Source organism: Ipomoea triloba, chromosome 14 (genome assembly GCF_003576645.1).
Source record: "Ipomoea triloba cultivar NCNSP0323 chromosome 14, ASM357664v1".
Classification (NCBI taxonomy): Eukaryota; Viridiplantae; Streptophyta; class Magnoliopsida; order Solanales; family Convolvulaceae; genus Ipomoea; species Ipomoea triloba.
This window is the reverse complement of record NC_044929.1, coordinates 13,820,224-13,841,431: the sequence shown is the minus strand read 5'-3', so window position 1 is coordinate 13,841,431 and position 21,208 is coordinate 13,820,224. Positions and strand designations below refer to the sequence as shown.

The 21,208-nt window shown below is 31.8% G+C and overlaps 1 protein-coding gene across 1 annotated transcript; it reads right to left on the bottom strand.

The window, feature by feature from the left end:
• Window positions 1–11,078: 11,078 nt before the first annotated feature.
• LOC116003986 (protein FAR1-RELATED SEQUENCE 5-like) lies at window positions 11,079–14,788 on the bottom strand. The gene is made up of 8 exons (XM_031243929.1): window positions 14,725–14,788; window positions 14,578–14,640; window positions 14,417–14,509; window positions 12,759–13,830; window positions 11,828–12,189; window positions 11,651–11,717; window positions 11,397–11,595; window positions 11,079–11,192 (listed from the first exon to the last, which is right to left on the bottom strand). The coding sequence occupies exons 1-8, from the start codon at window positions 14,786–14,788 to the stop codon at window positions 11,079–11,081; spliced, it is 2,034 nt and encodes a 677-aa protein (XP_031099789.1).
• Between the last annotated feature and the right edge of the window lie 6,420 nt (window positions 14,789–21,208).

Here is a 21,208-nt window from a genome sequence, read left to right as displayed (position 1 = left end):
TTTTAAATTCCATGAATGCGAAATTACTTAGAATTTAATACAATTATTGAGTTGGTGAGAAATAAATTATTAAAAATAATTAGTATAAAGATTCCAATATCCCTAAGGATATATTAGTGTAATATATATAAGAACTTATATTGTATGATTTTTCCAAAAATAGAAAATAAAATACTTAAATAGACTTAAAAATCATTTTTCTCAATTTAAAGAAATTCATTTGTCATTGAATAAATTCTCCTATCAACAAAAATATATATATAATTTTTTTTTTAAATTTGAAAAAACAAACAATAAAAAAATTATTATCTCATAATCACTCTTGCAAAAATTTGCTATTTCTGACTAAATTTTTCGTCCAACAAAAAATTGGTCGATTTTTTGGATAAAATAGCAACTTTCATAGGCGGGAGGAAGTTGGAAAGCATATTGGTCGAAAATTTCAATCAATTTTTATATGTTGGTCAAAAATTCCCAATTGACTAGTACGTAAGAAATTAGAATGGTAGGTTTGACCATTTACCTACCTACAATGTTGGACGAAAATGCAAGTATTTAAATACCAACATGCAAGTTTAGGAGTTGGCATGGGTCGGGTCGGATTCGACCCGATGGTATATTCATTACCCGAATTATTTCGAGTTGAATTGATTTATATCCGAACTTGAATTGAATTATGTTAATTTTAAACGGGGTCAGGTGCATTTATTCGAACCAGGTTCAGATTAACTATACTCGAACTTTGTAATTTTTTTTAATAAAAACTTTTTAAAAATCATTAAAAAAAATTTGAAGATAAAAAATCATAAAATTTAATCTAACCTGAACTAAAATTCTAAATGTAGTTGATAAAATGAAAAGTCAAATACTAACACTTAATTACAAAATTCACAAATGTACAAATGCACAAAATCATGTGGATTCACTAGGGGTGTTAGCAAACAGTGCTTTCGATAAACTACTCGTGTTTGTGCTCGGTAAGTGTTCGTTTATTAAGGTAAACGAACATTAACAAACAAAATTTAGAGCTCGGTTAATAAACGAACAGAGTCTGGACAGTGGTAAACTCGTTTGCTAAGAGATCATGAACAAGCTCGTTTGTGTTCGTTTAGTAATGTTCGCGAACAAGCTCGTTTATGTTCGTTTAGTAATGTTCGCGAACAAGCTCGTTACGTGTTCGTTTAATTAATAATGTTTGCGAACATGTTCGGAGACATATACAGTTGTGTTGTTTATTTGGTTATTGTTCGTGAACATAGATTATGTCTTGTTTGCGAATGAATCGTATTCATGAACATGTGCAGGTGTTTGGTAATTAAGTGTTCATGAACCTCTTCATGAACGTACACAAACATGTTCGTGAACGTGTTCGCTAACGTTAACAAACACGAATGAACGCTTAACAAACGAACACGTACGAACAGGATTTTCAAAAACCTTAACAAACGAACACAAACACGAATGCTCCAAAATCCTTAACAAACAAACACGAGTAACCTCTGTTTGTTTATGTTCAGTTCGTTAACAACCCTATAATTCACATAGAAAAATAAATTAATTAGAATTAAACTAATAAATCCTTATCTAATCTAGAATAATCATACAAGTTTATGTTTCTTTAAGATGTAAATAGCAATTATACCAGTGTACCAAAATGCATAGCACAGGGGCTGAGGGGCAGCTGAAATGCAAAACAGATGCTTCAAAGTTCAAACTGCAAAATTCCAAAAAAACATAGTTCAATAATATGCAATTTTCTAAGTTTTTCATTATTCCATATATAAATAATCAGAACCGTGTGCTCAATAGCTTATCTAATTTAGGCATTCTGCATTTCATCATTCATCACTCAGCATTGTCCAACACCAACTGTTACCAATAAAAGATAAAAAATAAAAAAAATTAACATGAGAAAACTAAAAACTGTTTACTAAACTAAAATTGAACAATCAATTAACATATGAAAATATTTACCAAAAAAAAAAGGCCATTATCAAGGATTCAGAGCAGTTGACAGTTTCACATTTCAACGTTTGAGTAGTTTGTGAGAGTCATTGCTTTAAATATGTAGATTTGACATCATTTGGACAAAAATGTGTAGATTAAAATCCCTAGACTAAAATATGTAAAGTACCAATGTCATTACCTTCTTTTCAAAACCCTATTTGTAAAGAAGGTAATGGGAGTACCTTCTTTTATTTTCTTTTGCTTTGATCTAGAATGCCACAAAGAAGGCAATGCAATTGTCTTCTTTTCACTTTACTACTTTATATAATAATTAATTAGAGCCACAAACACTATTAATTTGTTTAATATATGTGATTATAAGATCTTCAAATTAAAACAATTACAACACGTTTGGTTCATGGAATGAATTTTGAGGTAATAAGAATTCTATTCCATAAGGAATAGAATAGGAACTGTATTCTATTGTTTGGTTTGCAGAAGCAATAGACTTTAGGAATTATATTACAGTGTTTGGCAATCATTATTGCATGGACCATGGTCCACACAGCTGTGTGGACCATGGCCCAAAACGACGCCGTCTCTCCACTTAAGGAGAGACGGCGCCGTTAGGTCTCCCGTCTTTCTATTTTTTTATTTTTTTTTGCTTTCCTTGTTTCCGCGACACAGACGCAGACTCTTCGGACGCCATTTTTGCTGCTTGTATCATCACTCTTCTGTCGTCATTGTGGAGAGACGCAGCAGACTCGGACGCCATCGCCATCTCCACTGCTTCCTCACTCTCCACGCCATTGCCATCGCCACAAGAAGACAGACAAAACCACTCCATTGCTTGAGGAAACAACAGATTCTTGAAGGTAAACATCTCATTCCTTGTTCAAGCACAAATTTCCTTGTTTGTTGTTTTTGAGCAGGTTGTATTTGTGTCCATAGTAGATTATTGATATGCATATAGTACATTTTAGGTTAACCTAGCATGTTTTGGAACTTGGAAGAGGAGACTGACTATATTGCTATGAATTACAGAGTATTAGGTTAGCCTATATTTTGGACTTCAATATCAACTTTGCAGTTCTATTAATTCCTGCCTCCTATTTTCATGGTTCTCAAAATGCTTTAAGAGTTGTTGAATTTCACAATGTTTGATTGGAGGGAGGGGAAGAGAACAGAAAAACAGGGCATCTTCATTATATGTCTTAGGTTCAGTATATTATGTTTGACAATGTTTGACAGCCTCATTATATGTCTTAGGTTCACTATATTATGAGATTCATTTGAGTTTTATCTGGCAAACCACTCTCTGTTGTTGTTGCTGAATTTTGTGCTATAAGTGAAGGTGAACACCTAAAGTGGAATGACCATCAGTAGTTATATTATAATCACTGGCAGAGAGGGATTAAATAAATCATGTGCCTTAATTACTTGCTGAAGGATTCTTAGCATTATTTGTCTTGAAGGGAAACACTTGTTCATAAAAATGTACATCTCTAGATATGAAAACTAAACCATCTTAGCTTGTACATCATATGAAATATTTCCTTTTACATTAGCAATGAAAATGCACTTCCTTCATCTTGATGCCATTTTATGTCTTAACTGTAGCTGTGTGGATGCATAACATAAACAACCAAACACCTTCAAATCAAGTGCTGTTCATATCANAGGTCTCCCGTCTTTCTTTTTTTTTTTTTTTTTCTTTCCTTGTTTCCGCGACACAGACGCAGACTCTTCGGACGCCATTTTTGCTGCTTGTATCATCACTCTTCTGTCGTCATTGTGGAGAGACGCAGCAGACTCGGACGCCATCGCCATCTCCACTGCTTCCTCACTCTCCACGCCATTGCCATCGCCACAAGAAGACAGACAAAACCACTCCATTGCTTGAGGAAACAACAGATTCTTGAAGGTAAACATCTCATTCCTTGTTCAAGCACAAATTTCCTTGTTTGTTGTTTTTGAGCAGGTTGTATTTGTGTCCATAGTAGATTATTGATATGCATATAGTACATTTTAGGTTAACCTAGCATGTTTTGGAACTTGGAAGAGGAGACTGACTATATTGCTATGAATTACAGAGTATTAGGTTAGCCTATATTTTGGACTTCAATATCAACTTTGCAGTTCTATTAATTCCTGCCTCCTATTTTCATGGTTCTCAAAATGCTTTAAGAGTTGTTGAATTTCACAATGTTTGATTGGAGGGAGGGGAAGAGAACAGAAAAACAGGGCATCTTCATTATATGTCTTAGGTTCAGTATATTATGTTTGACAATGTTTGACAGCCTCATTATATGTCTTAGGTTCACTATATTATGAGATTCATTTGAGTTTTATCTGGCAAACCACTCTCTGTTGTTGTTGCTGAATTTTGTGCTATAAGTGAAGGTGAACACCTAAAGTGGAATGACCATCAGTAGTTATATTATAATCACTGGCAGAGAGGGATTAAATAAATCATGTGCCTTAATTACTTGCTGAAGGATTCTTAGCATTATTTGTCTTGAAGGGAAACACTTGTTCATAAAAATGTACATCTCTAGATATGAAAACTAAACCATCTTAGCTTGTACATCATATGAAATATTTCCTTTTACATTAGCAATGAAAATGCACTTCCTTCATCTTGATGCCATTTTATGTCTTAACTGTAGCTGTGTGGATGCATAACATAAACAACCAAACACCTTCAAATCAAGTGCTGTTCATATCAGTGCTCGCCCATGGCAAATGTGTCCATTCTATGTTCATATCAGTGCTCGCCCATGGCAAATGTGTCCATTCTAGATGTGAGCTGTGGGTGGTAGACTGGTAGTTATGCTGTTTTAAATTATTGTTTCTTAATAGAGGACCTTCTTGACTGGTGTCATATCAAGATATTCTGAAAATTCTTGAACCTACCAAGGTGTCATATCAAGATATTCTGAAAATTCTTGAACCTACCAAGATATGCAATTTTGTTCTGAATTTTATTGTATACTGTATGGTTCTACATGTTTTGAGCCTTTCACTTCTTTCATAGATAATTCTCTTTCAGTTTGGACTGGGTGCTAATGCTTTCTATGTAATATTAGAGCTTTATGCTGAAGGAAATATCCTTCTTAGTTCTTACAGATTCTGATTTTAAGGTCTTTGATTGTGTTGAGTAAAATAACTGTGCTTTAAAGCTTTTCTATGTTTTTACTTTAATCCTTAACTGTGCTTTAAAGCTTTTCTATGTTTTTACTTTAATCCTGATTGGCTAAATAAGGATTCCTTATTTCATTTACTATTTATTCGACTGTAAGTCTATAACCAGTATGTATACTGCTATGCATAAATTTTGATTTGCAGTCTTCTTGCAGAAACCATTTAAAAGCTTAAAACTTGAAAGAAAGACAGTTGGTCAGGTTTGTTCTTTAACCATTTAACATTATCTTCATTAAGTTATTTTTTGCCCCTTTATTGATAGTCTTAAGTTTTAATTTTTATGATATTATATAGTATAGGATGACAAGTAAGGCTATCTTTACCCATGTATATAGAACACAATGACCCCAAAATTGCAAGGGGAGAGCTGCTTGCGAACACCAGTAAATTACTTAGAAATTTAATACTACGTATTTACTAAACATAATATCAATGTCTTACTAACATTTTAGTTGTAGCAGATATGTCTAGCCAAGACTTGAATCTTACATTAGAAAAGGTTACAAAAACCTACCGGAAAAGGAAACGAACTACAAACACTGAACAGACTCAAACTGAAAGATCATCAGACTGTGCTAGAGAAGAGAGATCGAAGAGAAATCAAGACTGTGCTAGAGAAGAGAGATCGAAGAGAAATCAAGATAGGGGCCAATCTGATCAGGGCAATGCTCCTACTGTAGTAAAGAAAGAAAAAGGAAAAGGGAAAATTCAACCTACAAATGAACCTGGATTGCTCAATTCAAGGATGTCACCTATGGAGCTAAGTAAACTGTTGCCAAAGCTCACTGATGAACAGAAAAACGCTGTCCGGGAAATTGGTTTTGGCTCATTGCTAGAGATTAAGTTGTCCAACTTGGATAGAATGTTGACTACCTATTTGGTAAAAAACTTTGATGTGTATAGATGTGCTTTGAGGTTAGAGAAAGAAGAAATGTTGCTGACGGAGGATGATGTGGAGAGCACATTAGGCCTCCCCAAGAGTGATATTCAAGTTGTTGAAGGGAACAACTCAAATGCAACTACAGAATATAACAACTTGGTGGAAGAATGGAGAGTGCATTGGAGAATAGATAGTTGTTCTCCATTGGTGAAAACACTTTCTGAGGGATTAGGTGAGAGGAAAGACCATGGTGATATGTTCAAAAGGGATTTTGTGGTGTTTGTAGTTTCCAGTTTGTTCAAGGGCCACGCCAAATGGACATCAAACTTTAAACTCTTGTACTCATTGATGGATGTGAACAACATAAAGAATTTGAACTGGTGTGGATATATTTTCAAAAGTCTTATTGATAGTGTTGAAAAATGGACGAAGACACCCACTGCATTCTTCACTGGTCCACTCATCTTCTTAGTGGTAATACCTTTGATTCAATGTATGTTGTTTATTCTCTTAATGAATCTTTGACTTTCATACTAACTTTATTTTTTATTTTTTAGTTTTCATACATTGATAGGTTGCAATTCAAAGGGCAGCAAATAGAAAGAAAATTCCCTGCCATATCAGCTTGGACGGTTGACATGGTCCAAAAATTCCCTGCCATATCAGCTTGGACGGTTGACATGGTCCAAAAACGATTTGCAGATGAAAAGCGAAGTGGTGCATTTGGCAGGGGAAAGGTTTTGGACAGAGTTAGAAAGCCAGTTGTTGATGTGGGAAAGGTTTTGGACAGAGTTAGAAAGCCAGTTGTTGATGTTGAAAACAATGAAACTATTCAAGGAAAGGAAAAAGAAAGCGATGGGGTTGAGGTGCAGGAACTAGTTGGTGATAAAGCTGCAATGAGTGATGTAGAGAAGATATCTACAGAAATGAAGATATTGGCTGCAGCTATAGTTAGATTTGGGAAAGCTATGGCTGAAGTTGGGAGCAAAAACATGGGGAAAGACATTATCAAGAAAACTTTCAGCAAGATGTCTGATATGCTGAATGTTGCATCAACTTCCCAACCTGCTGAGACTTCGACGTTGTTGGATGATGATCCAATCTTCAATGACGAGAGCTTTCTTGCAGCAGTGTCAGCAATAGAGAAAGCATTCATAATCACCATAAACCCTGCTGAGCATCCAAAAGAAGTAGAATTGGATGGCCTACCTTCATCACCAAAGTGGGATTTGTTAACACCTACCCCCCGAATGTTCAAAAACCAAATGAAACAACCACCACACGCCCTGATGAACACAATGCACCTACCAATCTCCAAGAGACTGAAAAGAGCACATCAACAGTAAAACCATTGTTTGACATGTAAGTAAAGTCTAAAATTTCTGATTAAGGTACATTATTTATGTGCATTAGGTACATTATTTTTATTAATTGGGTACATTATTTTTATGTGGCAGTGTAATTGAAGAATCGGAGTTTGATTTTGAACATGTCCAACATGGGGAGAGAGAAAACAGAAAATTAAAAAATCTTCCATTGAAACTGAGGTCTCCATTTTGGACGACAAACAAAGAAAAACTATCTTTTGTCAGTGCAAAGCGAAAGCTACTGTCTGATTTTATATTCATGGACCCGTCGCCTGAACATCTAGCTGAGTAGGTTACTGATAATGTTTTATGCTAATATTTGTCTTTAATGAGTATTAACAAGACATTTTCTTGCAGTGAGTCGCTGTTTAAGTATAAAAACTACTACATTGGAAGAGACCAGTTCTTGACTCTACGGAGTGGTTGGGTAGAGAAGTGTATTATAGATGTTTGGAGCTTTGAAATGAATAAAAAAAATATCACCCGTGGAATGGGTGAGCCAAAGTTCATCTATTTCACTACCAATCCTATTGTAAGTGGCTGGACTTTCTCTTATATTACAACATTATATTGATAATGGAATCTTATTTATTGTGAGATATTCTGCACAGGGTACATAATTTTTGTTCACAGGGTACATAATTTTTGTTCATAGAGTACATTATTTGTGTGCATAAAAGTTAGGTGTATATAGTACATTATATTTGATGGTGTTCTATTTTAATCATTATTATTTGGCCATGTAATATGTTATACTTATAAATATCATTTCATGCTCAGATGCAAATTGATGATCCGGATGGTAAGAAAAAAGAAATCTCTCCAAGTTCAAAACAAAGACAATTCAATCAATGTCTGGATTATGAGCTTCAATTGAATTCCAACATTGACATTTGTGATGCAAAACTGGTAATTTATAATACATAATATTATAAATTAATAAATTAACTGGTAATTTATAATACATAATATTATAAATTAATAAATTCTATGAAAGCCATTTTATATATACTCATTGTTTATACTTCTAAAATCATATGTATTTAGATTTTCTTCGTTGTTCTTACTTCTAAAATCATATGTATTTAGATTTTCTTCGTTGTTCTACGCCATGATCACTACTTCATCATTTGCTTGAATTTCAAGAAAAGGGTTGTCCAAATCATTGACAACAAAACACTTGGCAAAGGTTTCAACTTTGTTTCTAGATATGAAAATTGTGATCAAATCCTTGTAAGTTGCAAACCTAAGATTCTTGTGTGTTCAAATTAAGAACGATTAGGTATTTGATATATTATAATGGACATAACTAATGTGCAGGTTGAAGCATTCAAGAACTACTGCAAATTTAAAGGGATCACAACTTTGTTGAACAAAATGACAAAGAATGAGGATGATGATGATGATGTGTTTAAGCACGAATTAGTGAAGATGTATTGGAAAAATCCTTCTAATGTTACTGATTGCGGAATTTATTGCATGCGTCATATGGAGACCTTTAAGGGCATTGGACCGAATTGGGATTCCGGATTCAATAGAACAGTTGCAGATGTAAGTACTGTAGATGTTTGTTATGTGCATATTATGATTTTGTTTGTTAGTTTTTTAATACTTCTTTCTATGTCATAATCATTCATGTGTTTGCTTGTGTATATAACTACCATTCTGTTTCAATATATGTGCAGGACTTGTTCTTGGCATCTTTGAGAGCAAAATATGCTGTAGACATAATATTTTCAGAAATGAATGAGTACAGTGATTCCGTACTAAACGCAGCCCGGAATATTTACAACTTGTAATTAATTGACTTCTATACCATAATGGCAAAAGGTACATTTTTTTAGCCCATAGGGTACATTATTTGAAAGCGCAAGGTACATTTTCTTAACCCATAGGGTACATTATTTTAAAGCTCTAGGTACATTTTTACAGCCACATATGACCTTAGCAAATGGTACATTTTGTTAGCTCATATGGTATATTATTTTAGAGTGCTAGGTACATTTTTTTAACCCATAGAGTACATAACAAAAATCAAGTGATGGTCAGTTCACAAATGTATGTGATTTTAGCAAAAGGTACATTTTTTTAGCCCATAGGGTACATTATTTGAAAGCGCAAGGTACATTTTCTTAACCCATAGGGTACATTATTTTAAAGCTCTAGGTACATTTTTACAGCCACATATGACCTTAGCAAATGGTACATTTTGTTAGCTCATATGGTATATTATTTTAGAGTGCTAGGTACATTTTTTTTAACCCATAGAGTACATAACAAAAATCAAGTGATGGTCAGTTCACAAATGTATGTGATTTTAGCAAAAGGTACATTTTTTTAGCCCATAGGGGACATTATTTGAAAGCGCAAGGTACATTTTCTTAACCCATAGGGTACATTATTTTAGAGCGTTAGGTACATTTTTCTAACCCACAAAGGGATTACAGAAAAAATATGATGGTCAGTTCACAAACGTATGTGATTTTAGCAAAAGGTACATTTTTTTAGCCCATAGGGTACATTATTTGAAAGCGCAAGGTACATTTTCTTAACCCATAGGGTACATTATTTTAAAGCTCTAGGTACATTTTCACAGCCACATATGACCTTAGCAAATGGTACCTTTTGTTAGCTCATAGGGTACATTATTTTAGAGCGTTAGGTACATTTTTCTAATCCACAAAGTACATTACAAAAAAAAAAAAAAATATGATGGTCAGTTTACAACCACATGTGACCTTAGCAAAGGGTACATTTTGTTAGCTCATATAGTACATTTAAAAAATCAAATGATGGTTAGTTCACAAACGTGTGTGACTTTAGCAAAGGGGTTTTTTTTGTGATCCCATAGGGTACATTATGTTAAAGCGCTAGGTACATTTTTTTTAACCCACAGAGTACATAACAAAAATCAAGTGATGGTCAGTTCACAAACGTATGTGATTTTAGCAAAAGGTACATTTTTTAGCCCATAGGGTACATTATTTTAAAGCGCAGTGTACATTTTCTTAACCCATAGGGTACATTACTTTAAAGCGCTAGGTACATTTTCACAGCCACATATGACCTTAGCAAATGGTACATTTTGTTAGCTCATAGGGTACATTATTTTAGAGCGTTAGGTACATTTTTCTAACCCACAAAGTGATTACAGAAAAAATATGATGGTCAGTTCACAAACACGTGACTTAGCAAAGAGTACATTTTGTTAGCTCATATAGTACATTAAAAAAATCAAGTGATGGTAAGTTCACAAACGTATGTGATTTTAGCAAAAGGTACATTTTTTTAGCCCATAGGGTACATTATTTTAAAGTGCTAGGTACATTTTCTTAACCCACAGAGTACATCACAAAAATCAAGTGATGGTCAATTCACAACCACATGTGACCTTAGCAATGTACCAGCGTTAGCTCATAGCTCAAAAATAATGTACCTAATGCACAAAAATAATGTACCATAATCAGTAACATTTCACAACCACATGTGACCTTAGCAATGTACCATCGTTAGCTCATAGCTAAAAAATAATGTACCCTATCCATTAAAAATAATGTACATAATGCACAGAAATAATGTACCATAAACAGAAACACAACTTTCAAGTCAAAAAATATAAAACCAGTTCACAATTTGTCAAAGTGCATATATAAGTAAACAAAATCTTACTACAACTTCTTCTAATTATCATTTGAATTGTTTTGAGACTTAGACCTAACACAAATCAACTCTGAACTAGTATTGCCACTAGGATGAACAAGATAACCACTACCAACAATATCAGAAACAACTTGCTGCACAGAAGATTGGACTACAGCCTTTGTGTTTTTTTCAACCGTCTTTGCATAATTCTTTCGACTTCTGGCTTGGTTATACTTTTTTTGTAGTGTACTAATTGGCCTTCGATTACGAACACCTTATACACCACTTCGTTCTGGATTTTGTATACCACCACTTGGCATGGGTCTTTCCAAATCATCAAAGCAAATGGGACCAACCTCACCTTCAATCCTTCTTCTACCATCTTCAAAAATTTCTTCATAGACTTGTCGAGCTTTGCAATTGTCTTGACTTGATAGAACCAACCTTTGCAATTTTCTACCCATTTCTATAACCCAAATTGGAGAAACAACGGTAAAAGTACTAGAAGATGATGCAATATCCATTATCCTGTCTTCAGCCACCTTTTTTGTCCACCTATTACAAATATATTTCTTGGGAATTTTTTCAATACAATGAATGTTAAAAATACGCAAGCAATGTGAACAAAGGATGCCCATCTCTGAGAAAAACTTGCAAGTACAACATATTGTCATATCCTTCATATTGAAACAAACTTCATGTCGAATAATGTCAATATCTGGGCGCTAAATGTGATATTTAAACTCATTAGCATTGCTTGCCACAATCTCTTGATGACATGCAGCACCTTTCAAATATTGTTGTTCAAACAAGTAATATACCTCTATGGTGTATACATTCCTAGCATGTAAAAGAAGCTTCACATGATCCAATGCCATTGTAGGCAACCCTTGAGAACACCGGACATCTTCTCCATTCTCTTTACTCCTCCACTCAGAAACCACATTGACAAAAGAGTTATAAAAATCACACAACCCAGATGTTTTAGATAACCTTCTTGAAACTGAATGATTTGTAGTCTCACTTCGTTGGGACGATAAAATACCTCCAGAAAAGTAATCTTTACTAAAAGCAGGACACCACTTCTCCCTAATAACATACAATTTGTCTAACCAAGCATTTGTATGGCACTTATACTCTGTCACCATCCTGAAAACAACAAACCTAAGTGTGACTGCAAAGGTACATTTTCAACATACATAAGGTACATTATTAAAACACATAGGGTACATTTTCTGAACACTACAATTTCCAACTTAACATCAAATAAAGTATATATCAGTTGATTTTATAAGCACAAATGCCACAAAGGAAACACACATAAAGGACAATGAAAAGATCTAAGTTCTAAATGCAACTGGAAAAGAAGGGAAAAAACATTATCAAAATGTTACTACAAAAATTACATTTTCAGTATACATAAGGTATATTATTAAAACACATAAAGTACATTTTCTAAACAATATACTTATTATTAAAACACATAAAGTACATTTTCTAAACAATATACTTTCCAACTTAACTTCTAAAGTACATTTTCTAAACAATATACTTTCCAACTTAACTTCAAAAGTACATTTTCTAAACAATATACTTTCCAACTTAACTTCAAAAGTAAAACATTACGTGGTTGATTTTATAAGTGCAAACTAATACAACTCACAATACAAGAATGACAAAACATATATAGAAAATGATAAATTTAATAGTATACGTACCTATTCCAATAAAATTCAAACTCAGCTTCAGTGTCCGTGTACTTCAATAGAAGATTAAATAACTCCATAAAGCCTTTTTGACTCCTTAAACCTTTGATATGCTTTTTTGAATTCTCTCCAATATGCCAAATACAAAGTCTGTGTCTTGCACTTGGGAAAACTTGTGAAATTGTAGCAGACATAGCAGAACACTGATCGGTCATGATTGTTTGTGGACACTTACCATCCATAGCTCGCAAGAATGTCTTAAACAACCAAACAAATGATTCAATCCTTTCATTCAATAAAAACCCACAACCAAACATTATGTTCATACAATGGTGATTCATGCCAACAAAGGGACCACAAATCATATCGTACTTATTAGTACGATACGTTGTGTCATGTACTACTAAATCACCAAACAACACAAAATCCTCCTTCATTCTTGCATCCCTCCAAAAAAAACTACACAATCTTGCATTGCCATCCACTTCAAAATCAAAGAAAAAGTTAGGTTCATTTAATTGCCTCTGCCTAAAGATCTCAATTAATGAATTCGAATCGGTGCCATCTAGGCTCTTTATCGAATCTATAAGTAGGCTATTATATGCATCCCTTGGTGTAAATCCAACGAAAGGTGAACCTCCAGATTGATGCTTCAAAAACCGGATGTCATCCGACAGTGCAACCCCACTCCTTTTCAAGTCTTTTAAATAAGACAATTGATTAGCACCAACACTTCGGTGTGACCGAAGAAGATAACTTTTCGAAGGTGGGCAAAACTCATGGTTATGATCCTTTACATGTTTTGTCACAATCAACTGCCCATTAGACGCCATATCAAACTGACAACCTGCAGTACACCCTGTTCGTGTGTCTACCCTTGAATATGACCTTGAAGACTTATTTGTATTAGACTTGAAACCAGCCTTTGCACAGTGGAATTTTTTTGTTTTAATAATGTGAGTACCGGGAACGTAATACTGCTTGCCCTTTCTAACACTAAATCCCAATCTTGAAGCATAATCATTATATAAATTATATGCTTCTTCAATTGAAGCAACTGTAATCCCCAACAAGTCCTGATTAACTGTAAATTTTAAAAAACAATACAACTAACAAATTTAAAAAATCAAATTTCTAAGTAGAGCGGGGTAGGGTAGTGTGCCGAATAAATCCAACAATGCTCTACAAAGAAATAAGATATTACTAAAAGAATAAACTGAATGAACAACAGACAGTACAGATAAATCATGCATAAAAATAATGTACCCTATCCATTAAAATAATGTACCTAATGACCAAAAATAATGTACCTTAGTCAGAATCAGAATGCACACAGAAATGATACATAAAAATAATGTACCCTATGTATTAAAATAATGTACCTAACGCACAAACATAATGTACCCTATGTACCTTAGTCAGAATCAGAATGCACACAGTAATGATACATAAAAATAATGTACCCTATGTATTAAAATAATGTACCTAAAGCACAAACATAATGTACCCTATGTACCTTAGTCAGAATCAGAATGCACACAGAAATGGTACATAAAAATAATGTACCCTATGTATTAAAATAATGTACCTAACGCACAAACATAATGTACCTCAATCTGAAACACAACTAATAATAATTAAATGATAATAAACAACTTTAAAAAAAAAACCTGGAATAGAAGAACTAGCATCCATAGCATTACAAGAACTAGCATAAACTCCAATCGGTGAATTCTCTTCAGTTGCACCCCGAATAGTGCCAACTGCAAATAATGTATCTAATAAATACATTAAGCATGTTCAACAATGTAGCATGCAATCAAATACAAACCTGGAATTGATTCAACATCAATGGAAGAACTCAATTCAACATCAATCAAGGCATTCACATCTCCTACAATATAATAAAAAAAGCACGATATAAATCAAAATACAAATTAAAAAGCAAACCTAAATCACATATAAACAATATAAAAACCTGTAATATCATCATTTAATTCGATGGCATCAATTATGTTGTTCGTATCACTGATGTTATCCATGATGCAAAATGTGTATTCAATGCGAAATTGTTGAGATGGTAGTCGCAGAGGCGAGATGGCGATGACTGAAATCGTAAAGGAGGTTCGTAAAGGAGGTTGCGATGATCGAATGAAATCGCAAAGAAGAGAACAATGGCCGAATTGCAGACGGGAACAATCACAGAAAAAAATCACGCATAACAGCCTAACGGCGTCTGACGGCGTTACTACTTAACCTGCGAATTTTTTTTTTTTATTTAGATTGAACGACGTAGTTTTGGGCCAGCTGTGTGGACCATGGTCCATGCAATAATTTGCCGTGTTTGGTTGGTTTAAGGAATAGAAATGAAATATGTTTTAAAAGACATAAATACCCTTATAAAATATGTAATAATAATAATAATAATAATAATAATAATAATAATAATAATAATAACAATAATAAGAACATTCATGTTATTATTATTATTATTATTATTATTATGTAATAATAAAATAAAACTTATAATAATATTAATAACAATAATAAGAAAAAAGGAATAATAATAATAATAATAATAATAATAATAATAATAATAATACAAAACAAAATTATATATATAATAATTTCTTTAAACACAAATTAGAATTTTTGATTCCACATTGATAACTTATGAAGAGGAGCTCATTTGAGCTCCTCTATATAAGAGAAACATTGCTTCTCTTTTGAAATTAACAACAGGATGAGGAAGCCTTAAAGAGCCAAAAGCTCATTCATTTAAGGAGCCTTAATTGTTCTTAGTTAAAAGTTTTTTTTTTAAAATTATATAGGAGCATTTTGGGAAAAATGAAGATCTTTCTCCAAAACGCGCTAAGGGGTAAAATTAGAAATAACAACATTAGGCTATTCATGAGGACTCAGGAATGGCCTAATACCTAGGAGGCCTAGAAATCTATATTCCGCTTACAAGGGTAATAGGTCATTCCCAATGTTCCTGGGAACAGAAAGTTTTACCAAACAACGGAATATGCCTATTACTAGGAAAGCTATTCCATTCCAGGCCTATTTCGCGAACCAAACGTGTCATTAAAGAATTAATACAGAATTAATACCCTTGCAAATTTTAATACTGTACTCGTATTATTAAATAATAATAGCCAAACAAAATAACAACATAACTACTACTACTGTAGTCATAATAATAATAATAATAATAATAATAATAATAATAATAATAATAATAATAATAATATTATTATTATTATTATTATTATTATTATTATTATTATTATTATTATTATTACTATTAACCTAATTACTATTCAGTGGTCAATCCAACTATTTCTTCTTTGTTTATTATTTTTATTATTTTTTACTTATTTTTAAATTTGATTTTTTTTGTGTTTAATAGTACTTTTAGTGTAGTTTCTAAATATATAAATTTTGTATATTAATATTAAAGTTAATATTATGAAAAATTAAATTAAAAATAACTTCAGTCAAGCCTCATTAACCGAACCAGATATATAAAATGGGACAGAGAAAGTATTATTATTATAACAATTATAATATTAATAATAAGAACAACAACTTTGTGTACTCCTATCCAATATGTTTGGGTGAGATAGAGTTTGGTATAACCTTTCCTCTTAATCAACACCATTTGAACATTTTTTCTCCCTCTCACGTGAGCATCAGAGTATCAGACTGCACGCATCAGGAACCTGTCAGCTCTTTTTTTTTTTTTCATAAAGAAGGTAATGTGATTACCTTCTTCTAAAAAATCCTAATGAGAAGAAGGTAATGAGGTTAGTACTTTACACATTTTAGTCCACCTTTTTGTTCTTACACATTTTTGTTTCATCCTTGTCAAATCTACACAATAATGTCAAGGACCCAGTTTGTAAATTGAAAGCTTTCAAAAAGGCCAAAAGTATTCTTAAACAAGTAGAGTATTACTAATTAGAAATAGGTTAGGCCGAGCCGAGCTTTAGAAATTTAGGTCTGAACCTGCTATGGAAATCTAAACCTGAGTCTGAGCTTAGGCCTAGGCCTGCAGGTAGGCTTTTTTTTTTAGGCTCAAGCTTGAGCCTACAGTTAGCCTATCCTGGCCTGAAGTCTTTTTAAAAGCCTATTTAACATATAGACTTTTAAAAAGGCTTCAAAATAGATCATAAATAGGCTTTGAGCCTATTTAAGGCATATACTTTTAAGCTTTTTAAAGTATACCTGCAAAGTTCAATTGTATTATTATTTGTTATCCTATATAATATCATAAAGAATAAACAATCAACTCACATGATTAAGTTGTGATATTTCATTAAATATTATGACAGTAAGAATAGTTAATAAAAAAAATTAAACAATAAGAATACATATAACTGGATTAATAGCAATGTTTATACTTGAATCATAATTTAGAATGAGATTTTGGAGGTGGAGGGTTAGAGTTTGGTAATTATATATACTTGGGATTGTATTGTAAATATAAAATATATATATATATATATATATATATATATACATAAAGGCCAAGCCTGTTTAGTTTAATACGCTTTTGAAATTGGCTCAAGTCTGGCCTTTCTACTAAACGAGCTAGGCCTAACTAGGCTTTGATTAGGCCCGGAAATAGGCCCCTACAAGGGGCTTGGCCTATTCCGGCCCCACCCCTACACATTTTGTATAGAATTTTTTTAAGAGAGCCATTGATCATGGTTAACTGCATTTTCGCATCGAAAGTAGTCTTCACACTTGATCCTATACCTATATATATATATATATATATATATATATATATATATATATACATGTATATATATATATATATTTTATATTTATATATATATATATATATATATATATATATATATATATATATATATATATACACATGTATATATATACATGTATATATACATACATGTATATACATGTATATATATATATATATATGTATATATATACATGTATGTATATATATACATGTATGTATACATACATGTATGTATACATACATGTATATATATATACATATATATATATGATACATGTATGTATACATACATGTATATATATACATATATATACATATATATATATACATATATATATATATAGATTTTGGTTCAAATGCGGCGGCGAGCTCCGGTGCAGTCATGCGGCCTAATCTGCACCGTCCAATTTCATTAATCTTACTGAAATTCGCGTATGTTTAAGTGGGGTTATCATGGTAATTTTAGTCTTTATATTACATGAATTGGAATGGTGCATTTTAGTACATAGTGTGGTGCGTTTGAATACATGCTGCGGTGCGTTTTATTACGTATGTTGGTGCATTAACTATGTTGTGGAACGGTGTGTTCTAGTACATAAATGTTTGCAACCTTGTAAAATCGATAGTCTAAATATTTGGTCTAAAAATGATAGTCTAAATAAATACTACTTTTAATTTGAATTTTTCTAAATGTTCTTAATTCTCTTTTGAGTAACATTATCGTTGTCTTCATATTTACTATTTATTCTCTTCATTTTTGTTGGTAGTGTGTTATTTGCAATTCGGTTATTGTTGATAGCATAGATGACAACGTCATGCAATGAGATTATGATATAGGAGCTATGAACTTTCCTTTAGGTGTTCTGCTTGGGGTTCATTTGGTTCAACCATTATTGTTGAATGAGTTATTGTGGATAAAGAAATCCATAGTTTAAGAAAAAAGATTAAATAAATTAATAAAAATTTGAAAATTTAAAATATTATGTATTCCAAAGATATTAACCTGTTTGGTTGGATGTAGTTTGGGAGGAATTGCAATTTGACGTATTTAAATTCATGCTTCAATAAATAATATAAATTGGCGTATACATACATAGATAATAAAATTTATAACATTTAAAGTACAAAGCAAAATATAAAACCTATGTTTTTTTTTAAAAGGTTCTTAGTCTAAATTCGAAATATCATACGTACCTTCTCAACCTACTGAAGTAGGAAGAGCCAACACCCTCACTGGGGATTAGAGGGCCACAGGGGATTGGAGGGCCGCCACAGCTATGCCACTTGACCATTATTTTCTACAATAAAAATTATTCATTATAAAAATTTTAAAATTAAAAAATATATATAAATTCATTAGTTGTGTTGTCTTTATTTTCTACAGTGCAGCGATTCTTAATTTATTAATTAATTATATTCACTGCATTATTCATTATCTTCTTTTTACACTATGTTGTAATTAAATACTCCGTATCAAAGTTATAATACAAAATAATGTTATATTTTCATTTACCAAGTATTCTATTAATAACATATAAAAAATTTAAAAAACAAAACTAATTTGAAGCAAATCATATTAACTACTTGGAGAGGATTTGTTGACAAACAAGACATTCAAATAACTCAATAAATTGAAGCGGGGAATTACCCCATAATATTTTTCAGACTACATCACAGTTGTTCATTTTAAAGGTAAATCATATTTCTTTATTAATATGATTTAAAATGTATAAATTTTTATTACCAAAAGCAGTATTTATTTATACTATCATTTTTAGACTAAGTATTTAAATTAATTTTTTTACAAAATTGCAAACATTTATTTTAGTGACAATTATAATCAGTCTCTCATATATTATCTTACATTCATATACTTTGAATTACCGATTTAAATAAACAAATTCAACATTCAATTACATATGCATAAACATCTCTTATATAATCTTTTATTAATATAATTTGAAGTACTTATTTAAAAAATAAACATTGGACATTATTCTATTCGCGTAACGCGCATGAAAAACTAGTATATTGTACGAGAACAAAATTTTTGTGATATCTTTCATCGCCTAAAAAAAATTAAATAAGAATTTCCATTTTCCATCCAAAGAAAAACCATAATTGAATGTATAGATTTTTAAGGCTATCACTAGACATAAGATATTTTGATATTTCTAATCTTGGGACTTGGGAGTTAACGACATGAAGATATTAGACACAGGCTTTGAATTTCTGGTTCATTCTCAATTTCCGTGTTGTGTTTCAGATTTGAACACGACTAGCTTCCTCAGTGACCCATCAACTAACTTATAAAGACGTTTGGTCCAACCTTGTCTACGTTCATGTGTTACCCGCCACAATTTTTAGTATCACAAACTTCCAGAAGTTGATATCATTAACTTCCACTCAACTCCGATGCTCGTATTTCGTTTAGTCCTTGTTATAATATGCCCACACTTTTTTTTTCTCTTTCTTTCCTTGTTCCTTACTTTCGTTTGGGTGCAATTAAGTTATTACTTGCAAACATATACTTAGTTCAAATTTGTAAACATATTGAACCCAACAGTTTGAGAATTAAGATAATTGATACGTAACCGAATTGCTAATGCAACTATAGTAATGAGGATACTAAATGTTGTATTGAAATTTTATAAAGATCTATCTTATCAAATTTGATATTTCTACATTTTCAATTTTATCGATCTAATTTTATTTTATTTCTTTTTCAAAAAGAGTCTTTGTAAATGTTGATTCATAAAAGTATCATTTTTATTCTTCAAAAAAAAAAAAAATATCATTCTTACTATATTAGGATATTAAAAAATGTCACTTTCCATAAATATATCAACATCTATCACTTAAAAAAGAAGAAGCAAAAACTCTTTAAATGAAAATTTAAAGAATTAGTATTTATTACCTATGCTTTTATTTTTTCATTTACTCTCATTCTCATATGATACTATCTCACGAATCTTTATCCGTGAGACATGTCGGGTTAAGATGGAAATTTAATATTTATCTTGGAAGTTGTAATAGTAATCATGAATAAAGTGTTTGTATTTATAAAGGAAATTGTAATACTTTTTTAGGAAAGTGCTTGTAATTTTATTCCTGGTTAGTATTACATTTTATAGTATAAGTATTATATTTTTATCATGACCTGGTCCGTTTCACAGATAAGGATCTTTAAGATAATGTCAAATAAAGTTTTGCATTGCCTTTTTATTATTATTATTATACCAAAAGGGGAGAAGTAATCCACACACACATTACTAGAATATAAAAGCACTACGAGACCCACAAAGAACCTATTGTAGAGCACTAAGGGGATGCTCGATCGTAAATAAATCACAATCATGTGAATTAAGATTTTTCATATGGAAATCAACTACTCTATTTTGTTCTTTAAAAATATGAATCAATTAGACAATTCATTGTTTATTTACACATTTAATAAATATACACACACTTTCTCCATTCAATACAGAAAATATACTTCATAACTAGGTGTGTCTAAGAGTAGCCACATTTGTGATTTTTTGAAAGATTGTATCCGTCAAAACTAGATGATGGATTTTTAAACAATGGGGGAATAAATTTTTTTGGTGTGTTTTTTTCTCCTCTAAGGATGAGTTCTTTGTGCGTCCCAATAAAAAACCAACTAATTAAAAGCCAAATGAAACACTGA

Coding starts and splice junctions, on each gene's coding strand:
- LOC116003986 (XM_031243929.1), bottom strand. CDS start 14,788: ATGGATAACATCAGTGATACGAACAACATAATTGATGCCATCGAATTA. Junction 12,190..12,758: donor TTTGAATTTTATTGGAATAG/GTACGTATACTA, acceptor TGTTGTTTTCAG/GATGGTGACAGAGTATAAGT. Junction 11,596..11,650: donor CCTTTGTTCACATTGCTTGC/GTATTTTTAACA, acceptor TATTTGTAATAG/GTGGACAAAAAAGGTGGCTG.